The 14,254-nt window shown below is 56.8% G+C and overlaps 1 protein-coding gene across 7 annotated transcripts; it reads right to left on the reverse strand.

Annotated features, from left to right (window-relative positions):
- Positions 1-1,576: 1,576 nt before the first annotated feature.
- FES (FES proto-oncogene, tyrosine kinase) lies at positions 1,577-13,412 on the reverse strand. Of its 7 annotated transcripts, none has more exons than XR_004185037.1 (19): positions 13,283-13,412; positions 12,570-12,791; positions 12,243-12,416; positions 10,767-10,863; positions 10,454-10,637; positions 7,816-7,953; positions 7,563-7,742; positions 7,297-7,419; positions 6,983-7,169; positions 6,778-6,861; positions 6,069-6,278; positions 5,604-5,780; positions 5,171-5,224; positions 4,472-4,590; positions 4,102-4,196; positions 3,882-4,005; positions 3,486-3,707; positions 3,247-3,369; positions 1,577-1,937 (listed from the first exon to the last, which is right to left on the reverse strand). XR_004185037.1 is itself a non-coding variant. In XM_031668335.1 (19 exons), the coding sequence occupies exons 2-19, from the start codon at positions 12,780-12,782 to the stop codon at positions 1,795-1,797; spliced, it is 2,583 nt and encodes an 860-aa protein (XP_031524195.1). In that variant the 5' UTR covers positions 12,783-12,791; positions 13,283-13,411; the 3' UTR covers positions 1,577-1,794. The 7 variants fall into 7 exon arrangements, 5 of the variants coding, with proteins under 5 accessions (XP_031524195.1, XP_031524197.1, XP_031524198.1 ...); XM_031668335.1 differs by having other exon boundaries at positions 3,486-3,643; positions 13,283-13,411; XM_031668337.1 differs by having other exon boundaries at positions 3,486-3,643; positions 5,604-5,726; positions 7,623-7,742; positions 13,283-13,410.
- Between the last annotated feature and the right edge of the window lie 842 nt (positions 13,413-14,254).

Raw genomic sequence — 14,254 nt, forward strand, 5'->3', positions numbered from 1 at the left:
GTTCACGCCATTCTCCTGCCTCAGCCTCCCGGTGGCTGGACTGGGCGCCCGCTGCACTGCGCCAGCTAATTTTTGTATTTTAGTAGAGACAGGGTTTCCTGCATGTTGTGCGGGATGGTCTTGATCTACAGACTGCCTTGTGATCTGCCAAATCTCGGCCTCCCAGTGCTGGGATTACAGGCTTGAGCCACGTGCCAGCTGTTTTGTTGTTTTGAGACAGAGTTTTGTTCTTTGCTCTTGTTGCCCAGGCTGGAATGCAATGGCGCGGTCTCAGCTCACTGCAACCTCAGTCTCCCCAGTTCAAGTAATTCTCCTGCCTCAGCCTCCAGAGTAGCTGGGATTACAGGTGCACACCACCACGCCTGGGTAATTTTTTTGTGTTTTCAGTAGAGATGGAGATTTACTGTGTTGGCCAGACTGGTCTCGAGTTCCTGACCTCAGGTGATCCACCTGCCTCAGCCTTTCAAAGTGCTAGGATTATAGATGTGAGCCACGGCGCCTGGCCGATGTTAACTATTTCCTGAACTTTCTTGAGGGATGGCCATTTTACTTCAAGTTTCTCATTTCCCTGTTCTTCTGTATTACAAATACTTCCCACTTTCTGTTTTTTAGTATGTTCACACTTCCTTATCTTCTCAAACTTCGCTTTTGGTAATATTAATATTTCAGATGACTTTATAGGTTTCACTGAGACTGAGGGGAGGAGGTGAAGGCTCCCCAGTCTGCCATCCGATTCCTCATTAAATTCGTCTTGAGAAACAACTTCCTCAAAAGCATTTTCTTCATCAGCCACATCAGTCTCCTTTGAGTGGAACTCTCTTCTCATCTCCTCCTGAATTTTATGTGAGTGTTGTACACATCCACAGTGTCAGCTATCCTCTAATATTCATAAGCCAATGATTCACATATCTATGATGAGCCTTCACCTCCATCTGGGCTTCCAGACCTATTCATCTACATTTTAATTATTTATTATTTTTATTTATTTATTTTTGAGACAGGACCTCGCTTTGTTGCCCAGGCTGGAATGCAGTGGTGTGATCACAGCTCACTGCAGCCTCGACCTCCCAGGCTCAGTTGATCCTCCTACCTCAGCCTCCTGAATAGCTGGGACTATAGGTGTGTGCCACCATGCCTGGCTAATTTTCTTGCTTTTTTTTTTTTTTTTTTTTTTTTTTTGTAGAGACGGAGTTTTACCATGTTGCCCAGGCTGGTCTCAAACTAGGCTCAAGCAATCCACATGCGTTGGCCTCCCAAGTACCTGGGACTACAGGTGTCTACCCCACACCTAGCTTCACCCATACTTTTATCTCCAATAAAATGCAACATCTCTAAACTCACATCCTCCTCAAAGCTCTGATCCTCTTCCTATAATCCTATTTCTGGGGATGATACCGCCATCTGGCCATAGCCTGTATTATCATCCTGATCTCTCCCCCTCCCCATGTCTCACATCCAGTTGCTACTAAATCATGTCCCATGCATACTGCCTGTCCTCCTCCTTCCCCACGGCCACCATACCAGCACTCATGCCTTCTGAGACCTGCCTTCCAGAGGAGCGCACATGCCAGGAGCGTTCAGTGGGCACAAGTGGTTTTATTGTTTCTGCCTGGAAGAGGAAGGCCTGGCAGCAGCAGGGACACAGAGAAGACACGGAGCTGCATCCTGCCAGCAGTGTGGATGCTGGTGGCAGGAGTCCATGACTGTGAAGAGCTGTCAGCATGTGAGCTGGAGCCGCTGAGGAGCTGCACCTAGGCCTGCAGAGGTCACCAGCTTGAGAAGGGGGTCCCAGCCTCACCGATGCCGCTTTCGGATGCTCTGCAGCTCCTGGTAGATGGTGCTGAAGCTGGGCCGCTGCCCAGGCTCATAGGCCCAGCACTGCTCCATGAGCCTGAACACGGCATCAGGACACAGCTCTGGGCAGGGCAGGCGGCCCCCTGTGAGGAGAGGCACAGCACACCAGGCATGAGGAGGGAGTTTGAGGGTCCTCAGCAGACTCTGAGGGATACCATGAGCCATAGGAGCTGCTTAAGATGCACTGTTCTGAAGGACGCACTGTTCTCCACCAAGGGCCCAAAGGACAAACAGGCCTGGCTTCTGATCCCAATCCCACCACATGCTAGTTGTGTGTCCTCTGCCAGCCTGTTTTTCCATCTGAGAAAGGGACATATTAATCCCTACCACACATGTAGTGATGAGTAAATTAAATAACGTGTGGTCTAGCACAGAACAGGTGCTCACTCAGTAGTAGCTACAGGGATATTCTATTTTTTTTATTTTTTATTTTTTTTGAGATAGAGTTTCACGCTGTCACCCAGGCTGGAACGTGGTGGTGCGATCTCAGCTCACTGCAACCTCCACCTCCCAGGTTCAAGCGATTCTTGTGCCTCAGCCTCCCAAGTAGCTGGGATTACAGGCTTGTGCCACCACACCTGGCTAATTTTTGTAGTTTTAGTAGAGACAGGGTTTTGCCATGTTGGCCAAGCTAGTCTCAAACTCCTAGACTCAAATGATCCACACTCCTCAGCCTCTCAAAGTGTTGAAATTACAGGCGTGAGCCACTGTGCCCGAGTTTTTTTCTTTTTTCAGTCAAGGTCTCTCTCTGTCACCCAGGTTGGAGTGCAGTGGCATGATCTCAGCTCACTGCAACCTCTGCCTCCAGTGCTCCTGTGATCCTCCCGCCTGAGCCTCCCGAGTAGCAGGGACTACAGGCACATGTCACCACACCCAGCTACTTTTTGTGTTTTTGTTTTTTTTTTTTGAGATGGAGTTTTGCTCTCGTCGCCCAAGCTGGAGTGCAGTGGCACAATCTCAGCTCACTGCAGCGTCTGCCTCCTGGGTTCAAGCAATTCTCCCATCTCAGCCTCCCAAATAGCTGGGATTACAGGCACGTGCCACCATACCTGGCTAAATTTTGTATTTTTAGTAGAGATGGGGTTTCACCATGTTGGTCAGGCCTCCCAAAGTGCTGGGATTACAGGTGTGAGCCACCGCGCCCAGCCTATTTTTGTATTTTTTGTACAGATGGAGTTTCACTGTGTTGTCCAGGCTGATCTCGAACTCCTGGGATCAAGTGATCCACCCAGCTCAGCCTCCCAAAGTACTGGGATGACAGGCGTGAGCCACTGGCCAGGTTATTCTTATTCTGCCTGGTGGGAAGGTTGGCATTAAGGGAGTTGGAAGAGTCTGGCTGGAGCATCTGGAAGAGGGTGCAGCCTGAAGCTGCTGTCATCACAGGGTGCTTACCCTTCTCCACAAACTCCCGTGTCTGCTGATTGCTAAGGTTGGGATAGGGGGAGGCCCCCAGGCTGAAGGTCTCCCAGAGCAAGATGCCAAAGCTCCACACGTCGCTCTCGGAGGAGTAGCGGCCTGCAGAGGAGGCCAGACAACATGAGTGGACCCTCCCTGGGACCAGGGCAAGGCAGGAAGCAGGACTCAGGCCTTGCCTCTGGCCATGCAGTCCAGGGTGGACAGGGACTAGGTACCGTAGTTAAGGGCCTCAGGTGCGGTCCACTTCACAGGGACTTGTCTGAGGCCCCCTGAGGCCGCGTAGACCCCATCAGCTTCCTCTCGGGACATCCCAAAGTCACTGATCTTCAGGACATTCTTCTCTGTCACCAGACAGTTCCGAGCAGCCAGGTCCCTGGGTGAGACAGGGCAGGGGCTCATTTGGCCAATAGTTGCCTGCCCAGCCCTGGCTGAACACTCTAGAAAAGCCAAGGACAAAAGCTGTTCCCAGCTCCGGGTACCCCTGTCTACTGGAGAGGCCCACTGCCGCTCTGGAGCTGATGCCTGATAGTCCAGCAGGGGCCCTAGAGGTATAGGTACTTCTTGACTCTGGTCGGAGGTGTTGGCAGGGCCTGTGGCCACCACCCACTCACCGGTGGATGCAGCACTTGCCCTCCAGGTACTCCATGCCAGCAGCTGCATCCCCCACCATCTGCAGCAGAGTCTTCACCCGCAGGCGGGCCCCCTCCGTGCGGAGGAAGGTCAGGAAGTCGCCCCCTGCAGGTGGGGAGGACCCGTGCTGAGCCTCCTGCCGTAGGGGTGCCACCTGGCCAGGTTGTGCGCCCTACCTGGAGCTCAGCACCCCACGCTCACCCTGCACAAGCTCCATGACGATGTAGATGGGCTGCTTCTGGGTGCAGACACCAATGAGACGCACGATGTTGGGGTGGCTGTACTGCTTCAGGATCCTGGAGAGCACTGCTGCTCAGACTCCATGTGGCCAGGCCCATCTCCCCAGAGCCCCCCCAGGGATGACGGAAGAAGAGCTTGGCCTCCAAGGCCAGCAGACCCAGACGTGTGACCTGGGGCAGCCTCTACCCCTCGGCACTATAAGGGGTTACTACCTGCAATGTGGGGCCTCGAGGATTAAACGCCACCACAGAGGTCAAGCACTTTACACTGTGCCATGCAGTGTAACCTCTGTATATGCGAGACCCATGGTGATCATTAGTTTATCACCCACCTCGCTTCCTGTAGAAACTTGGCCTTGATGTCAGGTGGGAGTGTCTCTCGACAAGACTTCACTGCCACCAAGGTGTTGTCGGCTCGCAGGCGTCCACTGAACACTTCGCCAAAGTTCCCCTGAAACGGTCTTGGGCTCCTACCACGGCCTTCCCAGTCCCACAATTCTCTTCTCTGCTCCCCGCCCATTCTTTACTCAGCCCCCGTGCTCGGACACCTCACACAGGCTCTCTGGGAGTTTGTCCCTCGCTGGGGAACCTAGAGAGCACATGGGACAGGCAGGGAAAGTTGCCTCCAATGTGCCACCCTCCCTGAGAGAAGTGACATGGAAATCCAAAAATCACTCTCCCTTGGGTTTGAAAAGCATTCTGATTTTTAGGAAAGTGACTTCTTCCCTAAACAGGTATCTGATGGCTTACAGTAACAGGGTGTCTCCCTGTGTGCACACAAGAGCTCGAGGGGGGCAGCCTGGGTGGGGGTAATGAGGTCAGGGTGCTGGCAGAGCTGTCTGCTGGGAGTTTTCAGGGTAGGTACTATCCCATTTCCCGGAGGACGGTGTGTGGTGGGGGCTGGGCAGGGAGTTGGGGTACAAGTGGGGAACCAGATGGGGCACGGAGGTCTCTGGGTGGCAGCACAGGGGGCCCAGGCGTGACTCGGGAGAAGCCGCCAGCGACAAGGAGACCAGCAGAGGTGCACTCACCCGTCCAATCTGCTCGCCCAACACCAGGTCCTCATGGTTCAGCACCCACTTGTCCTGGGGAAGAGAGGAGTTAGGGGATCAGAAGTCTGAAGAAAAGGGGTGCTGGGCCCTTAGAAGGGCTATGTCCTCCATTTCTTGATGCCTCCATATGTGACCAGGGGTGGTACCACATGGGAGCACACTGAAATGATACGGGGTCCAGGCAGGTGCCCTGACCAGGTAAGCACCAGCCTGGTGTGTACAGCCCATGGTATAGGAGTGGCCCTGACATTCCAAACCTAGAGCGAGGCTGGCCCCGAGGGTCACTCACTCTGCACCTTGTATGTAGATGGAAGGCCTGGAAAGCCCTTTCTGCTCAGACGCTGGGTGGGCCTGACCCACACTCCCCAAGCCCTGCCACAGGTGGCATGGGCCGGGCTGGGTGCAGGCTCACCTTGGGCACAGCCCTGTGCAGGACGACACCGCTCTTCTTGGTGAGGGGCTGCTGGGTGCTCAGTAGGTGGTCGATGAGCAAGGGAATGCTGGGAAAGCCTTCCCCTTCCAGTCGGTACAGGTTCTGCAGGGCAGGGGACCCGGGGTCAACAGCCTCCATTCTGAGGGGGCCTGAGCCCTGGGAGGGGAAAGGGAGAGCAGCAGGGGAGAAACGGCCTGCCCAGGACCAGGGACAGAGACACCTCCTAGCGCATGACATCCTGCTGCCCCACAAGGGAGGACTCACACTTAAGCCTCTATTTTGTTGCAGGGACTGGGTGGTCTCTGTGGCCCCTTTCAGCCAGCCCTGCTAGGGAGGCATTCAAGACCTGGCAGCTATCCCCTACCCTGAAAGGTCATTCCCCTTGGAGAAGGGAAGGGAGGGTTAGAGTGAGGCCTGGAAGGCTCGGGTCCCAGCCCCACTCACGTCCAAGGACTGGATGATGAAGTGCCGGGGCAGACCATCCCACAGCACTGACAGCACGTACTCATGCTTGCCCTGGCTCTCCCGCACCAGGAAGTCCCCAGAGTGCACTAGCAGCTCAGCCACCTCTGCCCTTGGGATGGCCCCGTGGTACCACAGCTGCTCATGCAGGGGCTTCTGCACCTCCGGAACAAGCTGCAGCGGTGGAGGGAGCTGGGCAAAGGAGGATCGAGGAGGATTCACTCAACCAGCTTGTTGAAGAGGCCATGGGGGCAGCCAGGGGTCTCTCCCTCCCCTCTATATGCCCTCAGCCCTCACAACCACGGAGTGGCATGCAGAGCCATCCACAGGCCCCTGGAGTGGGCAGTGGACTGGCCCAGGCTCATGCTGGGCAGAGCTGGGAAGGGAAGCCCAGGCAGGAAGACCCCAAACCAAGCTGGTGCCTCCTCCTCCAGGCCACAGGCCCCCAACCACTCCTGGAGCAGGGAGAGCCATGGAATAGTCAAGGTTGCTGGTCCCTTTAGCACACAGGGGCAATGAAGAGGGAGGGGTCACAGGGGTGGCAGGGTCTGGGGACATGTGCAGCCTGGAATCCCAGGGAAGAGAGGAACTTCCCAATAAAAGCAGCCTGGGCAGAGCCTCCTCTCTAGGACATCCCAGTGACTAAATTTGAAACACAACAATAGGGGGGTCCAGGCTGGGCGTCACTCACCGAGAACTTGGGGCGGAAGATTCCTGAGATGTGGCTCTTAAGGATCTCCAGCGTGGGCGTCCTTCCCCCCTCTCGCTCCTGCTCCTGAGGCCAGGGACAGACGTCAGCGGGTGGCCAGGCTTAGGGAGGGGGAGGGCAAAAATGAGGAGCGCAGCCCCAGGTGGGCAGGCCGGTGGCGGGCAGCGGCGCGGGCGGGGCAGCTCACCGAGGACGATGTGGAGTGGCGGTCATCCTGCAGGAGCAGCACGGGCGGGGGCTCGCCGGGGCCCAGCTGCTCCAGCTTGGTCTGCAGCAACTCCTGCTGGGCCTGCAGCTTGGCCTGGCTGCACCGTGCTACCTGCAGCTCCTGCAGTGCTTCCTGCAGCGCCTGCCTCTTGCCCAGCAGCTGCACCCTGCAGGCAGGGGCGGGCGGGAGGGTGGGTGAGAAACGGCTCAGTCTGCGGCGGGTAGACAGCAGCAGGTAGGGTAGGCAGGAGGGAGGGAGGCCCAAGAGGCTGCTGCAGGCAGGGGCCCACTCACCGCCCCCGGGGGTGGGTGTTCTCCTCTTCATTCCGGAGCTCCTGTTGCAGCTGTGTAACCATCTCCTGCCGCCTGAACACCATCTCGGTGGCCACAGCCAGCTCATCTGTCACTGAGGTCAGCCTGCACCCAAGAGAAGGGCAGCATTAGAGCCAAGCCCTCCTGCCCCCTCAACCCATGTCCAGTGCATCCCTGTAGAGCCAAGCAAGCCTGGCCACCTGGTGACAGCTCTGTGTGGGCAGTGTCCACGACCTAGCCCTGCCTACATAAACACCCGTGGTCTGCTGGGAGCCCCGCCGCGGCCCAGGTGCGAAGCCACCACCCACGTGTGCTGCACGCTCTCCACAGTCAGCTCGTTCAGCTGGAGCTCCCCAGGCTCCAGCGGTTCACCCTCCTCAAGCAGTGACTCATCGAATGTGACGCAGGGTGGGACGTCAGGTGCGGACCTGCGGGCGACAGCGCCCCATCAGTGGACAGGCCGGCAGCCCTGGGCCCAGCAGGAGCAAGAACGGGGCTTACCCATACTGTCGAAGGAAGCCTTGGTACTCAGCCTCAGGCTGGATGCGGGCAGCAGCTGCAGCCATCTCCCGGTGAATGGCCACCACCTCATCCTGCACCAGGCTGCTAATCTCCAAGTATTCCTGCAGGATCTCCTTCCTGCCCCCCACATGGAATCCCCAGTCAGGGAGGCCTCAGGCTGGGCAAGGTTGGGCAGTTCAGGCCTAGGACCCTGGGTTTGGAGTCAGGGCTGGGGTTGATCCCTGCCTCACTTCGTGCTAGCCATGCCACTCTAGGCAAATTATTTAATCTCTCCCTAATCTTCTATTTCCTGATATGTATAAGAGGGACACTGGCAGTTGTAATAAGGATCCAGTGGGCCAGGCACAGTGGCTCATGCCTGTAATACCAACACTGGGAGGTGGAGGCGGGTGGATTGCCTGAGGTCAGGAGTTTGAGACCAGCCTGGCTAACATGCTGAAACCCCGTCTCTACTGCAAAAACCAAATACAAAAATTAGCCAGGCATGGTGGCACATGCCTGTAGTCCCAGCTACTTGGCTACTTGGGAGGCTGAGGCAGGAGAATTGCTTAAACCCGGGAGGTGGGGATTGCAGTGAGCCAAGATCGCACCACCGCACTCCAGCCTGGGCGACAGAGTGAGACAGCATCTCAAAAGAAGGGATCCAATTGAGATCCTGTGTGCAGAGTGTCTGCTGTAGAGGGAGTGCTCAGTAAACATGAGCTACAGTCATCCCTGCCCTGGGCAGTTAGCTCTGCACACCCACTACCAAATAAGCCATCAACATGCTGCCCACCCCCGTCCGTATCTCCCAGCCCAGGCACCTCCCCTGGGCCCCAACCTCATGTACTCGCTCAGCTACTCAAAATGTCCCATTGGCTAGCTCTAAGACACCCCAACCTCTCTAGTTGAAAATTGAGGCCAGGCGCAGTGGCTCATGCCTGTAATCCCAGCACTTTGGGAGGCTGAAGTGGGTAGATCATGAGGTCAAGAGATCGAGACCAGCCTGGCCAACATGGTGAAACCCCATCTCTACTAAAAATACAAAAATTAGCTGGACATGGTGGCACGGGCCTGTAATCCCAGCTACTCGGGAGGCTGAGGCAGGAGAATCGCTTGAGCCCAGGAGGTGGAGGTTGCAGTGAGCCAAGATTGCGCCACTGTACTCCAGCCTGGCGAAAGGCACTCCAGCCTGACTACATCTCTAAATAAATAAATAAATAAATAAATAAATAAATAAATAAATGAATGAATGAATGAACGGCTACCCTTGTATCCTAAACTTCTTCCTCCCACACCCTTCCCTACATAAGTTAACAGCCACTCCATCTTCAAGCTGCTCCAGGCCAAATCCCCAGAGTTACTGACTCCTCTATTTCACACTCCACTTCCAATCCATAGGGAAATCCCACTGGCTCCATCTTCAAATTAGCCCCAGGACCTGACCGCTTCTCACCTCCATTGCTACCTCCCCGTCCTAGTGGCCAAAAGCTTGGATATGGATTACTGCAAGAGCCTGCTCTCTGGCCTCCCAGCTTCTGTCCTTGCCCCCTGAAGTCTATTCGCAGCATAGCAGCCAGAGTGGTCTCATTAAAACAGAGGTCAGGGCTGGGCATGGTGGCTCATGCCTGTAATCCCAGCACTTTGGGAGACAGAGGCAGGCAGATCGCTTTGAGCCCAGAAGTTAGAGACCAGCCTGGGCAACATGGTGAAACCCCATCTCTACTAAAAATATAAAAATTAGCTGGGTGTGGTGGTGCATGCCCATAGTTCCAGCTACTCGGGAGGCTGAGGCAGGGGAATTGCTTGAACCTGGGAGGTGGAGGTTGCAGTAAGCCGAGATCATGCCACTGCACTCCAGCCTGGGCAACAGAGACTCTGACTCAAAAAAAATTAAAACAAAATGAAACAAAAAAACAGAGGTCAGATCATGCCATTCCTGTTCACCCAGAGCCAAAGTCCTCACCATGGCCCTGCTGAACCCTCTATCACCCAGTAGACCTTGACGCCTGACTCCTCCAGCCTCGTGTATGACTCTCCCCCTCCCTCACTCTCAGAGGCACCACTGGTTCCTGGCTATTAGTCCCTGGTACTCTTCTACCTCAGGGCCTGTGTAGTTGCTGTCCTCTTTTCTGGAATGGTCTTTCTCCAAATAGCCCCAGGATTCACTCCTGTGCCCCTCTCAGGGGCCTCTTTGAATGTCACCTCTCAAGAGGCTTTCCCAGACCACTCTGTGGACAACTGCCACCTCCTCCCTTGCCTCCGTGCTCTCAGGTCCCAATCCACTTCTCTTACTTTATTTTTCTCCATGGCTCTTAGTGCTCCTCACATCCTCACTCCACTAACACGAAAGATCCCTGAGGACAGATGTTTTTGTCTACCATTGTTCTCTGCTATAATCCAGAGCCCGGCACAGTGCTCAATGAATGTAATAAAACCCTGGAATAATGGGACCCTGGAACAGTGTAATTCGGAGGTAAGTTGCCTGTTTCCAGTCCTTGGCCCAGGTCCCGTTCTCATGTGGTTACATGGCCAGCACTGTCCCAGCAATGGATTTTCTGGGTCCTGCCTCTGGGCCTGATGGCTGCGCTGAGGGCTGCTCAAGGGTGGGGGCCAGGGGACGGGGCTGTGGGCTTACAGGATGCAAGCCATCTCCTCGTGCAGGTCCTGCAGTGACCGCAGCAGGCCGGGCAGCAGGAGCTGGTGGTGGTGCTGGTGGTGTAGCTGTGCAGCCCGCACGCCCAGCACATAGCGGTTGTGGTGAGCAAAGAGCTTCCACAGGCTGCGCACATACTTGTCCTTGGCCTTGTCACGGTCCTTGTCTGCCGGATGGGGGGCAAGGGGTATAGATGACAGCATGGAGGCCCAGGCAGCCACCACTCTCTGAGTACCCAAGGACAGGTCAGCACTGGCTTCGGATTCCCTCCCTGCCAGCAAGGGAAGCCACGAACCTTTGCTGGCCTCCTGGTACTTGCGCTTGGCTTGGGCACTGTCCCGTGCCAGGGCTCGGTACTGGCTCTTCAGCTTCTCAATGTCCTGGCTGTGAGTCTAGGCAGAGAGGAGAAGCCAGTGTGGGGCAGCAGGTCCCCAACTATGGAGGATTCTTGCCTGGGGTGAAGCCCTGGAAAGGTCCTGTCATCAGGTAGGGAGTACCTGGAGACTTCTGGGAAAGCTGGCTGCTAGTGTGAGAGTCAAAGATCACAGGGCCTGTTAAAGACAGGCCCCTTGGGGAGGCAAAGAGGTAGACTACAGGCTACAACGGTCCCTCCTTGGACTGAGAATGGTAGCCTGATGGCAGGCAGGGCCAGTTGCAGGTGTGTGCAGCCTATGCAGTCACACGGGGCTCTACATGTAAAAGGGCCCTGTGCTTGGTTTCATGCTCCATTATTACCACCTTGAAATTCTTAACAATCTTTTAACAAAGACCCCCACAATTTCATTTTGCACTGAGTCCTGCAAATTATGTTCTTGGCAGTAGGAATAGATGACAGCCCGAGATCAGTGTTCTTGTCCCCGTTCTCCTGTTTATGTGCTGGGATATATTGGGCAAGGGCCCAACCTCAGTTTCCCCATCTGTAACTTAACTAAATTCCTCGACTAGATCAGTCTTTTCCTTAAAGGGCCAGATAGTAAATAAATATTTTAGGCTTGTAGGCCATATGGTCTCTGTCACAATTACTCAACTCTGTCACTGTAGTCACAGACAATATGAAAACAAAGAGGCATAGCTGTGTTCCAGCAAAACTTTATAAAAATGGGCCCACCCTTGAATTAGATGATCTTTTGGGGAGAGGAATGGGGCCAGGGTGGCCACCAGGGGCCGCTGTGGGTCCATGGCTAGGCTGGGCTCTGCACTTGAGGAAGGGGTGTGGTGCAGGGAGGGTGACCAGCACACTGAATGGGGGCACTCGGCTCCCAGATAAATAGCCAGCTCCAAATCACACAGCCTCTAGACCGAGGAGCTCGGTGGGATTCAAACCTAGGCAGGCTGACTTCACAGCCCGAGTCCTTGACCTTCAGGAGGCCATGCTGCTGCCCAGTCTCTGGGGCCCTGAGAGGAGCCTGCCTAGGTGGAAGGCAAACAGACTGACCCTCATTCCTCTCCCTGACTCTTAGAACCCAGAGTCAGATGGCACAGTGTGGAGGTGAGTACTGATTCTGAGCTTCTCCCAGGCAAATGACCGGTCACTCATCCTTAACATTCCCAGCACTTTGCCCAGGCACAGAAAAAGCACAGAGAGGCCTTGCTGCAAGCCAGCCCAACATAGGGGAGGAAGAGAGGAAGCTGCATCAAGGTTAGAGCAAGCCAGGCCTGTGGTCAGGGACTTCCACTTCCCCAGTGAATCCAGTGCCTCTTGTGCAAAACAACCCCTTGGAGGCTCAAAATTTAGATAGAACTGACTGAAGCCCCATTGCTGCCCGCTCACCTTGGTGAGCTCCTGCTGCAGCTGCTGCCACTGCTCGCTGTAGGTCTTGCGAAGCTGCTGCCGTTCCCGGATGAGCAGGCTCAACTTGCTCAGGGGCCCTGAGTTCAGATCCTCCGCGTGCTGCCGCAGCAACCGGCTCAGGCCCTCAGTTTGGCTGGTGATCTCCGCCCAGGACTATACAGCACAGATCGGGGAGGCAGGGAGGAGGGGACAATGGCTCCCAAGGCTGGGCCTGCCAAATCTCCAACCACTGCCCCAGAGGGCCCCCGGGAGAGGAAGGAGAAGGCAGTTACAGCCAGCACCCACAAGAGTCCCAAGGAGACCCACCTGGCTGATGGGGCTGTCGGGGCTGATGCCCCGGCTCTGGCCCCCACTGTCCTGCACGGACATGTGGTGAAGCAGTCCTGCATACTCCCTGTCACTCTTGACCCGTTGGGCCATCCACTTTCTCATGCCCTCCAGTAGACGAAGCTCAGCCTCCTGCATCTGCTGCAGGACCCCATGGCCCTGGGGGGTGCACAGCTCCGAAGAGAAGCCCATAGTGCTGTCCTGGGGACAGAAAGGGGGCCATCCCTGGGGGCAAGGCAGCAGCTGGAGATGGAGGCATGGGAAGAGGAGGCTGGGGACTGTAGGGTCAGGATGGCCTACAGACAGGGAGGAGGTGGGGTCCTGCCTCTCTCACAGGCAGCCATGGGTACCTAGCAGCAGCCTGGCCTGGGGACTGGCCTTCATGGCTTCCTTAGTGTCAGGGATCCCTCCCCCATTCGGGAACAGGAGCCAACCTGGAGCCTCTCTCCCCAGGCCCTTCCACCCACCGCCCCTTACAAGGACACCCTTGCCCAGGTCCTCGACAGGCCAAGGCTGCCCCAGCTGAAGCCTCAGGCGGCCACAGCCTGAGCCCTGCTCCTGCGGCCATCCCCGCCCTTCCGCGGCCCCTACCCCCACCTGGGTGGGTCTCTGGCCCTCGGAACGCCTGCTCTGCCCCTGCCTGCCGCGCCCCCTGCTCCCACCGCTCCTCCAGGCCCCGGGGCTAGAGTTACCCACGCGGGCAGCTGCTCCTGGGGCGGCCTCGGACCGACTCAGGCCCGGTGCCGACCCCGGCCAGTTCCTGATTCCGCGCTTCCTCCTCCCGCGGTTTCAGTTGGCCCAGGCCCCGGGGCGGGCCTGTGGAGGGGAAGGGGCGGGCGGGACCGGCCCGACGGCCCCGACGCCTGCCAGCCCCCCTGCTCCGCGCTGGGCTGCAGCCTCCAGTCGGCCGCACGGCCACGGAAACGGAAGGGAGGAGGGGGCCGGCAAAGAATGGCCCAGCCGAGAGCCGCCTGCGCCCCGCAGCCCCCAGGGCCTGGCAGCGCCCCGGAACACCGGGAAGGGGTGCAAGGTGGGAGTCAGGAGCGGGGGCGCGGGGTGAGGCCCCAGGCAGATGCTGGGCCCAGGGAAGCCCAGGGTGTCTGGGGGGAACTGAGGGGAGGTGCGCAGTCCTAGCACCAGGCCAGGGGCACCGCAGAAGAGGAAGAGTGGTCCCAGCCCTCCCCACCTCACGGAATTCCCTAAGGAGAGGCTCAGGCGCCAGCTTCTATTTGAATAAAATTTCCAAGTAAATATCCCGAACAGAGGCTGCTTCTCAGGGACAGGTCCTGGTGGCTCTGTCCCTATCCTCCTACCCTCAGGCAGGGGCTTCCTGTCCCAAGGGAGACCTGGGGCAATCAAGGGGCAGGGGTTGGGGAGTGGAGATGTGTGGAGTTTTCCATTTGGGACTCAGGCTCCTCACAGCAAGTCATCTCATTCAGTACTGCCCCCACCTTAGGCCTCAGCCCTATAGCCCACAGCGGCCAGGTCACTTCAGCCAAGGAAGACACAATAGGCCCAGTTCTTCACACTGCTGGAAACCAGGACTTTGGGAGTGAAGTGCTCAGCTCCTGAGGACCAGGGGTCACCAGCCCCACCCCAGGGGGCTGGCCTCCAGCCGCAGTCTCCTTCCACTAGGGGCTGGCACATCCTCCGGCCCCTTGGAG

This window comes from Papio anubis, chromosome 7, assembly GCF_008728515.1.
Source record: "Papio anubis isolate 15944 chromosome 7, Panubis1.0, whole genome shotgun sequence".
Lineage (NCBI taxonomy): Eukaryota > Metazoa > Chordata > Mammalia > Primates > Cercopithecidae > Papio > Papio anubis.

Coding starts and splice junctions, on each gene's coding strand:
- FES (XM_031668335.1), bottom strand. CDS start 12,782: ATGGGCTTCTCTTCGGAGCTGTGCACCCCCCAGGGCCATGGGGTCCTG. Junction 5,781..6,068: donor TCATCATCCAGTCCTTGGAC/GTGAGTGGGGCT, acceptor TTCCCCTCCCAG/GGCTCAGGCCCCCTCAGAAT. Junction 3,370..3,485: donor ACCTGAGGCCCTTAACTACG/GTACCTAGTCCC, acceptor CCTCCTCTGCAG/GCCGCTACTCCTCCGAGAGC.